At 42.3% G+C, this 15,111-nt stretch overlaps 2 protein-coding genes across 2 annotated transcripts; one reads left to right on the forward strand and one right to left on the reverse strand.

Moving 5' to 3' along the window:
• Window positions 1-1,402: 1,402 nt before the first annotated feature.
• sgo1 (shugoshin 1) lies at window positions 1,403-5,634 on the forward strand. Its single transcript, XM_082521670.1, has 9 exons — window positions 1,403-1,909; window positions 2,450-2,658; window positions 2,805-2,848; window positions 2,940-3,001; window positions 3,227-4,093; window positions 4,223-4,354; window positions 4,500-4,670; window positions 4,892-5,075; window positions 5,167-5,634. Exons 1-9 carry the CDS (start codon window positions 1,765-1,767, stop codon window positions 5,324-5,326), a joined length of 1,974 nt encoding a protein of 657 aa, XP_082377796.1. The 5' UTR covers window positions 1,403-1,764; the 3' UTR covers window positions 5,327-5,634.
• A 238-nt stretch (window positions 5,635-5,872) lies between these two features.
• On the reverse strand, window positions 5,873-14,779 carry kat2b (K(lysine) acetyltransferase 2B). The gene is made up of 18 exons (XM_082521669.1): window positions 14,378-14,779; window positions 13,429-13,555; window positions 13,189-13,334; window positions 13,011-13,097; window positions 12,728-12,909; window positions 12,446-12,637; window positions 12,175-12,278; window positions 11,919-12,044; window positions 11,033-11,166; window positions 9,886-10,094; window positions 9,666-9,792; window positions 9,456-9,566; window positions 9,219-9,362; window positions 9,003-9,117; window positions 8,033-8,063; window positions 7,764-7,827; window positions 7,588-7,672; window positions 5,873-7,325 (listed from the first exon to the last, which is right to left on the reverse strand). The coding sequence occupies exons 1-18, from the start codon at window positions 14,576-14,578 to the stop codon at window positions 7,132-7,134; spliced, it is 2,379 nt and encodes a 792-aa protein (XP_082377795.1). The 5' UTR covers window positions 14,579-14,779; the 3' UTR covers window positions 5,873-7,131.
• Window positions 14,780-15,111: the final 332 nt, after the last annotated feature.

Here is a 15,111-nt window from a genome sequence, read left to right on the forward strand (position 1 = left end):
TGAGTATTTCCCCTGCTGTGAGGCAACAGCTGTAACATTTGCTTTCTTTTAGCAAGAATAATACACCTTTTAAGTAAACACCAATGAGTCACCACAGGACTGTAAGGCTTACACACACTCACTCAGTTCCACCCCAACACTAAAATGGCATCAGCTACATTCTTTCAAAATAAGTGTAATTTATTTTGTTTGTAATTAAACTTGATTGCTACATGTCCTCATGCAGGTAATGTTGAAATAATCCCGCTTAGAATTCACAAAGAACATTTGTGAGAAAGGTCAGCTAAACGGAGGACTGTTAATGATCCATGGTCTTGTCCAATATCAGGTGCCTGTTTACAGCTGAGCCAACTTTTCTGAAGTCATTTTTTTTAGTGGGTGACAGTGACAACACCCAAACCTTACCAAACCTTCGCTGTAGTCTCGGTTTGCTTGGCTGGCATCCTCCTCACTTGCAGAAGGTCCAAATGAATTAGCTGCAGTGCAATGCCAGAAAGGTCCAGGTTTCCTCCCCATCCCATGCCAAGCAAGACATCCCCTGTGTGGCTTGGAAAATTAAATCAGCTCATGACTATGTAATACCAAGTAATCCAGTATTTATGGAACATTTATTGAGCAAAACCTGGGTTAATGATGGGTACTTATGGGTGCAGGGTGACTGTGAGAGAGGCAGATCTCTATGTGTGCATGTGTGTGTGAGAGAGAGACAGTGTGCATAAAGGTATGCACTTATTATGGGCCTCATGTCACAGAGAAGAAGACAGGAGTCTGTATACTGGAAGAGACTGTCAAAAGACCTGCTAGCTCAATAAAAAAAATACATTGATCGAATCATTGACTGTCTTTCTTAGCTGCTGTACAATCGTACACTGAAAAAGCCACCGCAGTTTCAGGAAAAACTCAAAATAATATGACTCAAACACTGCTTGCCAGAGGGTTTAGGATGAACACAGTTATCAGCTCCATCCACATGCAGCTGAGCACTCTACTGAGCTCTGAATGCTCTTATCTTCAGCAGTCAATTAGGCTATAAATGCTCATTTTGGTTGAATGAGCCTGATCCTTAATGGGTCTTAATCTAATTCCTACTTGTGAAAAAACAGACGTTTACTATGGCTCTATTTCCCAGTTGTGGATGTTTTTTTTTTCTTTGCTTTGTTTCCAGCTGACAGGGATGATATGGGTGAAAAGGGACAGCTTGAAGCGGCAGGGATTATAATTAGATAATTGTACTTGTGTGCGGTAGTCTCCTGTTTAGTCTCAATGGAGCAGAATATGCAGACGAATAATGAATACTAAATAAATTACGTCTCCTCTGGGAGGAAACGCGGTTTGTTTTCTATTATACATTAGCGCCATCTAGCGGACGGCCGTTTCATGCGGAGGAAGTGACGTCGTCTGAAATTCTTACCAATCAGCAGTCGAAGTTCTCAATTCGAACGGCAACTCTCGGAGGACGGAGGCTGCGATTAAAAAAATTATTATTTTGTTTCCTCATTTTAAGCGCTAAATGTGTTTTTTGCTCGAGTGGTATCATATAAACGGATTGTGTTGGTGATTTAAATATTTATTCCGGTAGGTTTCATTTGGTGCTGTTTTCGAATACAATGCCAGACTGCAGTTAGTGAAAAGTGCGTTGACAAACGTTAACGGCTAGCTCGCACATTAGCTTCCTCGTTTGTTTTGCTCCGATATACCGTTTTGCTACTGCGTTAAGCTTTTGAACTGCACACTGAACTTCGCCGTAATAACCGATCCCGAGTCATGGTGAGAGAACGGACCCAGAAGAAGTCCTTCCAGCAAAGTCTGGAGGACATCAAGGAGAAAATGAAGGAGAAGAGGAACAAACGTCTGGCCAGTGCCTCAGCCCCCAGCGGGGGCCGGTCAAGGATGATGAACAAAACAAGTGGTAAGTAAATAATCTTTTGTCAATTCTGCCCACCCCCCAATAAAGTTACCTAATAGAATAGAAAAAATTTGTTGTTATTGAAATAACGAGATTGGGAATGCCTCTCCAGTTTGCTGCATCCATGTTAAACCCACATTCTTGCATTTACTAATCCATGAAGTTACTGAAACACACTATAAGATTGTTTAAAAAAAGGTAGTTGGAACATAAAGCTCCTGGGTCAGCTGATTTCCAATCTGCAGGTGAAGATTTCTGGCATGGGGGATAAGTATAATAAATAAACAGAATGTAAATATAAATTAATTGTGGTAATAGAAATAGAATCTGTGAAACCCAAGTTTTTAATGAGTGTCTGCCTGAGGGCTGCAACTCAAACAGATTGTGGCCAGGCTGAGAGCTGTCGTTTACAGCTGTGTTAATGGCCTTCAGTAGAGCTTTTTTGTCAGCAGCTGAGCAGCCAGCATACCACACTGTGAGATGGTGTGTTAATATTCTGATAATGATGCTGACATTTACTGGATTCCGTTTTTCTTTTCTCAGGAAGTACCTCCACGCACACCATCCTGATGGGTGTGCAGGTGAACAACAAGGCGCTGGCTGTGGCCTTGCAGGCTGAAAAGGAGAAAGTGAGGCAGGCTAATGCAGTGATCCTGCAGCTGAAAAGAGAGCAGCAGGCACTCTTCCTTCACCTGCTTCTGCTCAAGAGAAAGCTGAAAGAACAGGAGGCTCTGCAGGCGAATGCTTCAGAGGTACGCACTGTCAGCTGTCAGATTTTTTTATTTTATTTTTTAAATTAGGAATGTCCTAAGTTATTAGTAGACCATATGAATTATTTTGAGACACTGCACTTTGAATGTAAAAGAAAATGTATGAATTATTTATTTGCTTCGTTTAGACTAAACCTTCTACTGATGCCAAGCACAACATGCATTCAGTTAGGTAAGGTTTTAAAACTTAATGACTTACATAAAAAATGTTATATGCCTTAAACTGAGTGAAATATTGAGATTTGCTTCCTCTTAAATTACAGAAGAAAGCGGACCAGCCAGAACCTGGACCACATCATCTGTGAATCTTCACCAGTTTGTGCAGGTATGCATAAAAATACTTCAATATCCCAGATTTTTTGTTATGTATTATCCATGACTGTTAACTTATTAACCAAATATATTACTTATTGGAGGTCTTTCTTTTAATATAGTAACTTTGGACATTGTCTCAATCTTATTCTTCTGACATTTGCATCTATCTTAATCCTACAGTCAAGACATTGAAATTATTTAATGTGTGTGTGCGTGTTCGTTTGTTTCTTCATAGACCCTCAGCTCTCTAACAAGAATGGGGATCCTCAGTGTGAAAAACAGGTGACCTTGCCATCTACAGTAGGAGTGCGGCGTCAGCGTACAGATAAAAACAGGAGGAGGTCTGAACGTTTGCAAGAACAGAGGATTCTGGGTGAGGAAGGTCCAGTTCCTGGCTTTGGGTCTTGGATCCCAAGTCCTATTCGCAGTGACAGTGAAAATCTCAGTCAAATGCAAAAATTAGAAGAACAAGAGATGGCAGATCCAGGTTTCGCTGAGGAGTTACAGCACTCTACTCCTGAACCAGTGCCACCCAAAAAAAGCAGACAACAGGTCGCCAGGAAGCAGACACAGCAACAGCAGCTGTCCTCCAAACCAGAACAGGTTTCAAGAAAACCCGAGAGAGGGCGCAAACCAGAGCGTGCCCCATTAAAGAAACCATGGGAGAATACCAAACCCAGAACCAGGTCAAAGAGTCGGGACCGATCAGCCACACGGGCCAAAACGGCACCTCCAGCACAGGGCAATAAACTCAACACTTCACTGGGATTTAATGACACATTTGACTTTGACTGTGAAGAGACCGTCCACATCACGCCATTCAGGGCCAAGGCTGAGGATAATCAGCGAATTACACCCTTGAGTGAGGAGGCTCAAGAAACAGGACAGGCCCAGGCTGAAACTTCACCTGTGATTTCCAAGCACAGTGAATCCAGCTCTTCATCTCCATCTTCTGAATCAGAAGACAGCCTTTATGTTCCTCACAAGACCAGACAGAGACCAGCTTCCCCTAACAAGACCAAGGGCATCACCACTCGAAGAGGCCGGCTCTCCAGCGCAGTCAGAAAGACGGAAAACATCCCTCCGAAACCAGAGATCACTGGTAAGCATTTAGATTTGTTTTTAATCTCAGCTTTTGTTTAATTTTTTATTTGTTGTTGGTCTCTTTTTTTTCTTTAACATTTGATAATTGAAGACGTTCTGGTATTTTATTGAATTTTGTTTTTTGTAGTCTTCAGAGATGAAGAGGCAAGTCCCAAGACTACAGGCTCTGAAGAGGCAGCAGGTCGCCTCGATCAGTCACCTGATTTTAGCTATTCTAACAGCCCTGACCCTGTAAAGATAGAACATGATAATTATCAAGGTAGGTGTTTAATTTGTGCCATTAAAAAACGAATTAAACAAAAAACATAATAAACATAAACAAAAAAGTATGAAATGGTAATTAAACTGTGTGTGTGTGTGTGTGTGTGTGTGTGTGTGTGTGTGTGTTTGTTCTGGTGCTTCAGAGGCTCGTGGAGAAGGAATGGAGAATGATTGTTTGCTTCCTGTCAGCCCTCTGATTGAAGCTGAGATGATGAGAATAGACAATGTCCTGTCCAATTTTGGAGATTCCTCCGGTGAAGCTCCACCACTTTTACCCCACCAAACTCCAAAGAGGCTCAAATCATGCAAGAAACGTAAGCTGTTACAGGATTCAATCCAAAACTGCATGTCCAGTTTACACATCACTGTGAAAGTGTTCTCTTTCTGATAAATAACCTTTTGTTGCCAACATCTTTGAGCACAAGGGGCTGGCTGATTCACCTTTTTGTTGTGTTGCACTGGTGTATGCGTGTGAATTTACCCGTTTCCTTTTTCCTCTTTCTCACGGGTCACGTTTTCCTTCACGTTCCTGCAGGTGGGCTTGGTGTAAGGCCAGCAGGGCGGGGCTTGAGTCTGTGTGATGTGACCAATCTGTCCCCTGCAGCCTATCGTAAATTTTCCTGTGGAGGCTCGTCTGATTCTCGATGCTCCACCCCCGTTCCTATCCGCAAGCGGCGCTGTACCATGGCGGTCAACTACAAGGAGCCCTCGTTGCACGCGTAAGCTCACAAACGCTCTCTACTGCACGTGGTTTACTGTGTTTTTATTTTCTTTGTTACTGCAAGAAAACTCAACATTTCTCCTCAATAGGAAACTTCGGCGGGGAGATAAGTTCACAGATGTGCAGTTCCTCCGCTCTCCAATTTTCAAGCAGAAGCCTGGCAGGAGGTCTGTGCAGAATCCAAGGAATTCAAGGAGCGTGCATCAGCCGTTTGAAAAGTACAATGAGTCTTTTGTTGGGTGTCGCTGAAAGTTGTTGCCTGACTTTGAAGTGATTTTTAATTTAGTTTTTTTTTCTTGTATTACTGTCAGTGAGATTTCTTTGTGATAAAGAACAACTGTGATAATTTTTATATATTTCTTTATGTTTATGTCTCTTAAGCTTTCATTTCTGTTATTTGTCTTTAGGTGAATGTAGTATTAGCCTTCTCAGATTTCCTAATTTTGCCATTTCCCAATTTTAAATTGTTTATTATGAATTCTTTAAGAAGTTTGTTTGTAATTCTGCTTATGTTTCTTCTACTGTATGATAATAAACTTCATATAAGCGTTTACACATCATTGTGACAGGTTAATATCTGAACACAACAAATTTGGGCTTAACTCAATGAGGTCTGGACATCAGTTTTAGTGTTGTGTAGTTGCAAAGGAACACTGGCCATGCAAACCATTTATAGTCTGGTTCTCATCAAAGCCCTGTTTCGTTTTTTTGGGCCTGAGAAGCTCAGCTGTGTTTGCAGCTGAACCCAATTAAGGCTAGCAAGGTCTTTGTGTAGGAAAAAGTGCACACACGCAATTAGCCTCACTTCTGTTTTATTCAGTCTATAAAATAGGCTAATGCTATGTCACTGTAGAAAGCATGAAATTATCTCTCCAGACATTACAAAAGGTAATTTTTTTTCTAAAGCTTGAAAAGTACAAACACCTTTTTTACAAAACAGTAAAAGTACATAGTATTGCACAATCTTTTCGTTTATCTCCAAAGTATAAAGTTATCAATCTCCATCTGCCGGACAAAAATAAGAAATAATAAATTAAGAACTTGCCTTAAGTATCATTCTTCTAAATTACAGCACATAAATAAGAATATACTCTAGATAATTAAATTAGTCCTTAGTCAACAGTGTAATTTCTATGTAAAACAAATTCTAAAGGAAAGGAGATGCTCTCATTCATGTTAACTAATACTTGGAAAAATAAAAGTGCATTTTGATAGTCAAATTGCCCTACGTGACACGATAAAAGCAAAAGATTGGTTTTTTTTTTGTTGTCCTTTTTCAGTTCTGGGAAAGAAAATATATGTTATATACACATTTAAAATGTACAGTGGGGTATAAGTGCATTAAAATCTGTACAAATTTAAAGTATGTATTCCTCTTTTGGCAGGATGAACTCTTCACAGACAAACTTTGACTTCATTAACGTCATGCGTGCTCACAAGAGTAGAGTTTTACAGACAGGAAAACTTGGACTCTCAGTCCCTTTTCTCACAGGTAACACTAATCTACCGCGCATGCGGCAATTCCTCATGACATCTCTACCTGAGTCAACTGAGAGGAGGAGGCAGACACAGAAAAGGCAGTATGAAAACAAAGATTAAGTAAGATGGGTGGTTAATCTCTGATCAGCTGTCATGATACAGTGCTTTCAGCACACAAACAACACCTGCTCTGCTTAATGTTTTACTACTGCTCTTCTTTTCTTTCCATGGGCCTCTGAGACACATGGTCAAATACAAAAACTACAATGCTTTTGTCTGGAAACGGAAACAGTCTTACAGTTCTTAAATGAGGCCTTCCCCTTGTGACCCATCTTTCAGGGTATTCTAAGCTACTGATTTATGGTCTAGGCCAGCAAGCATCAAACATTACAAAAGTGTTCATCCAAGACCCGTTTGCACCTTTTACATTAAGATATGTTTCTGAAACCTATCTACTCCAGAATCAGTAGTCGTGTCCTTTGCTTTGCTTGTCTTTTGCATTGTCTAAAACAATAGTTCATTGTCCCAGGACACCCTCATCCTTGTGCAGGTGAAGACAAATCTCTTCCTCTGGTTTACTTCTCAATTAGGCCCGCCTCTTTGATCTTAGTGTAGAAGAACTTCTCCAGTAGGTTCGCACACTTGTAGTACTCGCTCTCTGGAGGGTTGTATTCACGACAGTTTGTGAAAATTCGCTGCATGTCGGCCATAAAAAGCTTCCGTGTCGTGTAGTACCGGCTCTTTAGACGCTCGCTCATTGTCTTGAGGTCTGTAAAAATGTGAAATTTCAATTATGATACCTTTCAGTGGTTGGATGAGTATAGCATTTAACAAATAAACCCCACTTAGTTCATGCTTTAATGCCAGCTGAATAACAACAGTAAAAGATGTGGACTTTAATTAGAAATGATCTGCTGTCGTACCGCAAAACAATGTACAACTATGCAATGACTAGTGCAGACAATTAGTAATACACAAACTGTAACTCATCTCCTCCCCTTTAAGACAACTGTGCTTGTTAACACACGTACCCATGGGGAAGCGTATGACTTGGTAGTACCCAGGTGCTTCTGTTTTTTTCACAGGCTCCATAAAAGGCCAGGCATTCTGGTGACTCTAAAACACATAAAGCAGTCCTTTAAGAAAACTGTTTGTCTGTGTATGTGTGTGTCAGATGTAGACCACATTATACGTGTCTATCCCTCACCTTCACATGTTGGAGGATAGTTTTCAGAGTGCTATACAGTTGATCGGGGTCTTTCAGTTCTTTCCTGAAGAGTGAAAAATGGTAGAAAAAACGATATAAAACTGAGGCTAGCGAAGTGCTATTTCCAGATGTGCATGCGTGTTATTATTGCCTGCAAATTTTTGTCATAAATGAAGGCCAGAGACAATGTCTGACTGTATCATTGTTGACAAAAATGATCAAATATATAATGTGAATACATTAGCCAAATCATTAGTGGAGCATCTTACCCTTTGCCCACAGGCTTCCAGCCAGTTTCACCTGTTGATATAAATAAACTAATATTACACTCATACACCAGAATGGAGTCATCCTCTAGTCACTAGAGGAAGAATAGGTCAGCAACTTCCGTGTAACCACAAAAAAATGCTGGCTGGCGAATGATTGTGCAGAATTTTTTTTTGGAAGTAGTTGGATGACCAATTAATTACGCAGAGGTTGAGCGTGTTGCACTCTAAACCTGGCAAAAGTCTGCAACGAATTCCCATTTAATTGGAAAAAAGATAGACTCTAAACAACTTGCAGTCAGTCTTTGCAATAGCAGACATGATGCTGACTCAGTCTTATTGCTGATTTCTCACTGTCCTGACACACCAATGTTTCTATAGAGATGTTAGCTGACTGGAAGTGGTTTACAATCTGGTTCCCTTCTTCAAAGCAACCACTTCAAAGGCAGGCACATAGCGAGCTGAGTGCAATAATTTTGGTTGCCCTGCAGTCTCCAACCACTGTTTTTCTTGTGTGACATTGCACTTACTGCTTGTCTTGTTGCCACAAAACAAATTCAAAAAAATTCATCATAATTCTTGCATTCACGTGCAACCTGCTCTAGTCCTTGGCTGGTAGCCATACATACAGAAAATAACCACCCATCCAGATTTCATAGAGAACAGCCTTTAAATCCGAAAAGTATTTGATTAATTAGCTTTTAGTTCTGCCTAACCTGTCACTCCGAGGAAATTAACAAGGTTGATGGTGATTATAGAGGTAGATGTACGATAAAGCCCATAAAAACCCAGTAGATAATATAACCAATAAGTTGGACAGCTTAATTGCACAGGATGTATGTGGTAAGTGGCCTACTTTCCTCAGCATTAATGCTGTAATGGCAATCATTACTTTTTAATGCCAATAATCTTGTAATGTATCAAGCTACTTTTAAAAGCCAAGGTTACCCAACACTGAAAAAGAATAACATACGTATGCCAGGAATGCTCTCAATGGGAATCTGCCGGACTCCATCCTTAAAACAGGACAGCCCTGGATAGACTTTTCTGATCTGAGCCTGTTTCCTCTCAATCAGCTTCTTGATTATCTGAAGGCAACAAATGAGAAAAAAATCTTAGTTGAGGGGACAGAAAGAAGCATTTAGATCAATAAAATATTAAAGAGTTCATTTAAAAGTCACCCACACACCTCTTTCTGCTTCTTGATGATGACAGAGAACTCTGTGTAGGGGATGCTGGGGTTGAGCTCACAGCCCATGAGTGTGGCTCCTTCATAATCCTTGATGTAGCCCACATACTTGGACTTGGGAACCTTTATGTCTTTTGAGAAACCCTGATAAGGAGGAAGTAATAATTTATCCTGGAGCTGCCACGCACTGCCTCTATTTATTATATTATTGTTACTAATGGCCGTTATTAATGTTACCTGTTTCTTAAAGTACCCAATGGCGTATTCATCAGCGTAAGTGAGAAAATTGAGGATTTCATGCTTTATGTGATATTCTTTCAGGTGGTTCATCAAATGTGTTCCATAACCCTGCAACCACACAGTCAGACCAGGAAAGGGTTAGAGCCGGCCATCCAGATATCACTGAATACCCACCAAGCTGAGAAATAAAGCTGGGCACGCTCTCACCTTGACCTGCTCATTGGAGGTGACGGCACAGAAGACAATCTCTGTGAAGCCTTGCGATGGAAACATCCGGAAACAGATCCCTCCGATCACTCTCCCGTCCTTGATCAGGGACAGCGTTTTGTGTTTCCTACCAGAAAAAAAGATGAATTTTACAGAGGGAATCTGCTTCTCTATAACCCTCTGAACTTAAGGTGGGACGATGAGGCAGAGTTACACTCACGGATCGAACACCAGCCGCGTGATGTACTCCTTGGGCATGCGGGGAAGCTGATGGGAGAACACGTTCTGAAGGCCGACGAGCCACATCAAGATCCTCTTGTTGGGCTTCTGGTTTAGGGAGTTCCCAATGACGTGGAATTCAATCACGCCCCTGCGCTCCTCCAGGCGGGCGGCTTCGTCACGTGCAGAGTGAGCTGATAGCAGGCTAGTCTGCACAGACAGGAAGGTATCAAATAAATCATGGTCCAAAATTTGCTGTGATGTGCAGAGGACTTGAACATTTTGTGCAGGGACAATTAACCTACGACTAAAAAAAATAAATGAAGTGCTATACAGACACATTATGGCAGCTTGGAAGGAGATTAAGACCAATTACCATGAGATCTGAAACTGACAGGAAAATGATTAGGCTGGAAGGATGAGAAGATTTACAATTATCTAATGACTTTAATTCTTTTTACTCTTGTTATAAAGTGTCAGCCTGGAAAATCTGATAGAGGCTGTGGGTCTGGATGGTATCTGTGAAGATTACATAACTGCCCTTTGCAAATCTGCAGTGCCTTCTTATTTCTCTTAAAAATCCAAGACTTGAGTCAGATTGAAAAGCATCGCAGGTGATGCCAGTTTCAAAATAAACTAGGAGTAACCCCAAAACAACTGAAGAAGAGAGCACGGGCCATTTCCGTTTATCTTCACTTGATTTACAGATGTGAGACGTCTTGACTGACAGAAAGGTTTCAAGAAAACAGCTGTGTATCAGAAGCTGGAGTGATATGCGCTGGTGTGTCTTCTCACTTTTACTTTTTGTCACATACAGCAACAGTGTAAAAAGGGCCGTTATCTTATCCCACTCATAGATGACACCGCGCCGCAGTGATTGGCTCAGATTTCATATGAAGCTCGCGATTAAGTTTTCGACATGGCAAAGATAACATAACAGGGAGCGTTATACAAGAAGAGGAAGTGGAAATCATCAGGCCTCACAAGCACTCGGATACAGTTTCTGACAAACAGCTTATAAGTGGGCTATAATTATAGAAATGATAGAATTTTAGCCCAAATTACTACTTATCATACTTATCATATGAAGATTAAATTCACTTCCAACTAATTGGGCTCCATGCTGTGACTAAACAATAATGGGTTACCTCTGGAATGGCAGCAGGATCAGCGATAGTCGCCATGACTTCATTGATGAGGTCCATGGGGATGTCACCAACCACCCTGGGTCTCTTGTTTTCCTCATGGGAAAGGGGCTCAGAAGGTTTACGCTTTTCTCCAGCTGGGGAGTGTACACAGAGGAAAGCTCTCATTACTCAAGGGGCTTTATGTTGTAAGGTAAAAACAATATTAGAGAAAAAACCCCAACAATCAGACGACCCCCTCTGAGCAAGCACTTGGCAACAGTGGGATAGAAAAACTCCCTTTTAGCAGGAAGAAAGCTCCAACAGAACCAGGCTGTGGGAGAGGCAGCCATCTGTTGTTACTGGCGTTAGAGGGAAAAAGAAGAAAGCAGGTGGAGACAGAAATCCTGGAAACTGGTTCTACAGAATGAGATGTTTGAAAGCTGAAGCCTCTGCCTCCCATTCTACTTTTAAATATCCTAGGACCCACAAGTTAATCTGCAGTCTGAGAGCAAAGTGCTCTGTTGGGGTGATGTGGTACTGTTGGTATGGTTGGTAAACAAGTGACGGACATCTGAAGTCTACTATCTTCAGTCTTCATTTTAAACCTATATGTACTTTGTTTGTTAGAAGCAGCTCTGGGGTTTACTTCACCTTCATGTGATGACAGATCTTAGAGGCAGCATTTAAAACAGGGTTACACTAAAAGCATAAAAATCTCCAAAACTAGAAACGATCTTAAAGGACGGCTGACTTGAGTCATTTCGCTGTAAAGTAGAAACCGTTCCACTTTTAAATGTGTAAAACAAGGCTGACTTTACTCAGGTCCACACTTTTTGTTGTTGTACTGTTACGCAATAAGTTGGCTTAACTGAAACCTCGTGAGTAATAACAGGCTTGTCAGCAATACCTGGGTTTGGCTCCAGTACAGAAGCTGCCTTCCTGGCAGGACTGACACTGCCGCAGGTGGACGGGTCCACTGACACGGGACTGGTGCTGTAGTACAGCGGCCTGGCCACTGAAGCAGCACTTATAACTACACAAAAAAAAAAAAAAACCACAGAGGAAATTGAATTTATTCAGTCATAGGCTTTAACCTTTTCATAAAAAAAACAAGTGTCATCTTGAGAGGCGTTTCGGCGAGGGTGTGTGGGAGGGCGTGTCACCTGTGTGGATAGGAATCTGCCCTCCCGCTGCCCCTGCCAAGAAGTCTTGGCTCCAGATTGGAGAGTTATGACTGTAAACCTCCTCCTCCAGCATTGACAAGAACCTGAGCAGAGAAATCACAACAACTACTTAACTATATTAAAACAAGCAGTCAACTTTACATAAGTGGCTACGGTCTGGTTTCATACTGAGGATGTGAAGCACATCCCAGAGTGTAGCTACTTGAAGGCCTGTGTGGCTAACTGCATGTGAGCCTTCTGTATCTCTTACTTGGGAAAGTGTGTAAGAATGAGTGTGCGTTTCTCAGGAGGGAGCTTGTCCTTCTCCTGTCTGGCCTGCTCCAGCAGCTGTTTCCTCATCACAGTGAAGACAGAACGCAAAAGCGTCCGCCCAAAGATCTGAGTGGTCTCGTAGCGGGGCAGGCTGTCACAGAACTGAGGAACATTGCAGTAGCAGAGCCATCTGGAACAAGCATATCCCATAATTATCTTACAGCTTGTAACTGTACTGGTGCAGGAAAGGCAGGCACAAGATATCTGTCTACTCTGCTACCTAGTGTAGTTGACTTTGTATCCAGCTGCGTCGTCATTGGGCACCCTTTGGCGTCTTTGAGAGGGCGTTTCCAACTGCCAGTAGTTGATCTGGTTGAGAAACATCTTAGCCAGCTCCATAATGGTTTGGCGTTCTTTAGATGGCAGGTGGCTGAATTTGTACTGGACAAAATTGTTCACCCCCTATTTCAGAAACGTGGAGTAAAAGAAAGAACAAATATATCAAAAGTAAGATAAAGATCAGAGGATGAAAGAGTCTGTGCAGTGGAGACTTATTTCTCTACCTGCTCGATGCTGGGCTTTTCAAACGGCGGACTCTCCTGTGCTTCTAACATTGGTTTACCCATCTGTAGGATGGACTTCCTCAGCAGCTGACAATGGAAAAAGATGGCGTTTGTTTAAAGCGAGCGAGATCTGAAAACTCTACCTTGCTTCAAATCGAGTGTAAAGCAATAAAATTACTTTGAAGAGGGAAAAGTAGACTTGTTTAGTGTCAGCATCCTCCTCTTTGTGAATGCACGTGTACAGATACTCCACATCCAGAACAATGCCAAGAAGCCTGTTCATTTCCTCCTCTGAAACATTTTCTAGATGGGTCACATGATCACCTGGAAAGAAGAAATAAGCCAATGAAATTCATCTAGCTTACCCTTCTTGGTATTATTTTCTGATGCAGCTTCTCTGGTGGGCATGCCGACTTACCCAAAGTGTGAGAGCAGCTCCGACAGGGCTCCTGGAGGTTGACTGCGTTGGACTGCTGCTCTGTTTGAGGAGGTGTAGGAGGGGGGTTCTGACTTTTCCAGCCATTACACTTACAGGCTCCTTCAGCCTGCGATAAATAGAGGTTAAATGAGTACAAGCAGGCACAAAGACGATATTAAAAGCAGCAAATGAGCAATAAATGGGGGCAGATTACATAGAACAATTAAGGAAAACCATTCAACTTGTTAAGTTTTGCTTTTTTATTACATAAATATCTTAAAAGCTTTTCCAGGCTCTCTCAGGTTAAACGAGAGATGTTATGCCCGACTTTCTACAGTAACAGGGGGCGGGGACATGATCAGCTGAAGGTGCTGTTCTGAGCATGCGCCCTGAAACAACAACAAACTCCGCCCCCGCCAGCAGCTGTCACCCTGTCAAAACAAAGACCCCGTCCCTCTCTGCGGATCATACGCTGCATAAGCCCAATAAACTCCTCTCTGTTTACCCCCCCTGCTATGACGGTCTCGTGCACGACCACACACACGCACACAAACACACACGCGTATCCAGACCTTGTGCACACAGCCAGCTACTCCCAAAACCAGCGTCAAGCCAATGTTTACGTTCACCAACCCCCCACCTTGACAGAAGCAGTAACACTGTAACAGGCTGCAGCTGCAAGGCCCCTGCTGAAAAGTCCAGATGTAAAAAAAGCCCCTCCAAAACACTTAATGTGTCAGGATTTTATTTTTTTAGTATTACCTCTTTAGTAACTGGTTCATGCATGCAAAAGAAAAAACACAAGAAACTCAAGTGCGGCAATGGCTTCCTTTGCTGTGCTTGCATTTTGAAAACTATTGCAACCAAGCCCAGGAAATGCAGCACACTTTAAGTATGAGCCCCGAAAACTACCCCGCTTTAAAGCCCTGCTTTTGCAGATGTGGCATACTTTGCAGGATGAATACACTCCGAGTTTTTCCAGTTTCTTGGGCCGAGGCGAGGAGCGTAGTTGTGCCTTCTTCACGGCGATACGTGCGGATCCTCTAGCGGCGCCTGAGCCCTCCGTGCCTCCGGCTCCAGGAGCGGCCGGAACCAGGCCCGCGGCTCCGATGGCCGGCGAACCTTGCTGAATCCCAGCGCTGTCGGCCATGATTCCCACCGAAACCCGAAGGGACCGCCAGCCCGGGGAATATTCGCTGCGCCGTCCGCTCTATTCCACAAACGGAGGATCAGACATGGCGCTCATCCTTATTTTCAATTTCTCGCTGTAGGCCCATTTTCCTCCGCTAGGGGACCTTCATGGGATAGGCCAACTCCACAACAATTCAAAGAGGAGAGGTCACAAAATGCAACCATTTATAGCAAAATTTCAAGGTCAAACGTGGTGGGAGCGGAAAAAAAAAGCGGATCCATACTTTCAGTCAGGCACAGGTGACTTCCAAGACTATACTGAAAAATTACTGAAATTAATAGCAACACCATTTAGAAATATATTTATAGACCCTTAAAAATATTTTCACATCATATCAGTGAACATGTGGAAATGTCTTAAGTATGCTCACCCAAACAACAACAATAAAAAAAAGGTTAAAGTTCAGGATTGATGATGATTAGAAGCTTTCATCAGTTTCATGATGAGTATGAGGGAAGTAAAAGTGTGGGTCATAACCTCCAGAGGACAAA

This window comes from Aulonocara stuartgranti, assembly GCF_965226115.1.
Source record: "Aulonocara stuartgranti genome assembly, chromosome: 22".
NCBI classification, from domain to species: Eukaryota; Metazoa; Chordata; class Actinopteri; order Cichliformes; family Cichlidae; genus Aulonocara; species Aulonocara stuartgranti.

Excerpts from the sequence above, each read along its gene's own strand:
- sgo1 (XM_082521670.1), top strand. The coding sequence starts at position 1,765 with ATGGTGAGAGAACGGACCCAGAAGAAGTCCTTCCAGCAAAGTCTGGAG. Across the intron at positions 4,094-4,222 it reads TCCGAAACCAGAGATCACTG|TCTTCAGAGATGAAGAGGCA; the intron begins GTAAGCATTTAG and ends TGTTTTTTGTAG. Across the intron at positions 5,076-5,166 it reads AAGGAGCCCTCGTTGCACGC|GAAACTTCGGCGGGGAGATA; the intron begins GTAAGCTCACAA and ends TCTCCTCAATAG.
- kat2b (XM_082521669.1), bottom strand. The coding sequence starts at position 14,578 with ATGGCCGACAGCGCTGGGATTCAGCAAGGTTCGCCGGCCATCGGAGCC. Across the intron at positions 12,279-12,445 it reads ATTCTTACACACTTTCCCAA|GTTCTTGTCAATGCTGGAGG; the intron begins GTAAGAGATACA and ends TTCTCTGCTCAG. Across the intron at positions 7,673-7,763 it reads CTATCCTCCAACATGTGAAG|AGTCACCAGAATGCCTGGCC; the intron begins GTGAGGGATAGA and ends TATGTGTTTTAG.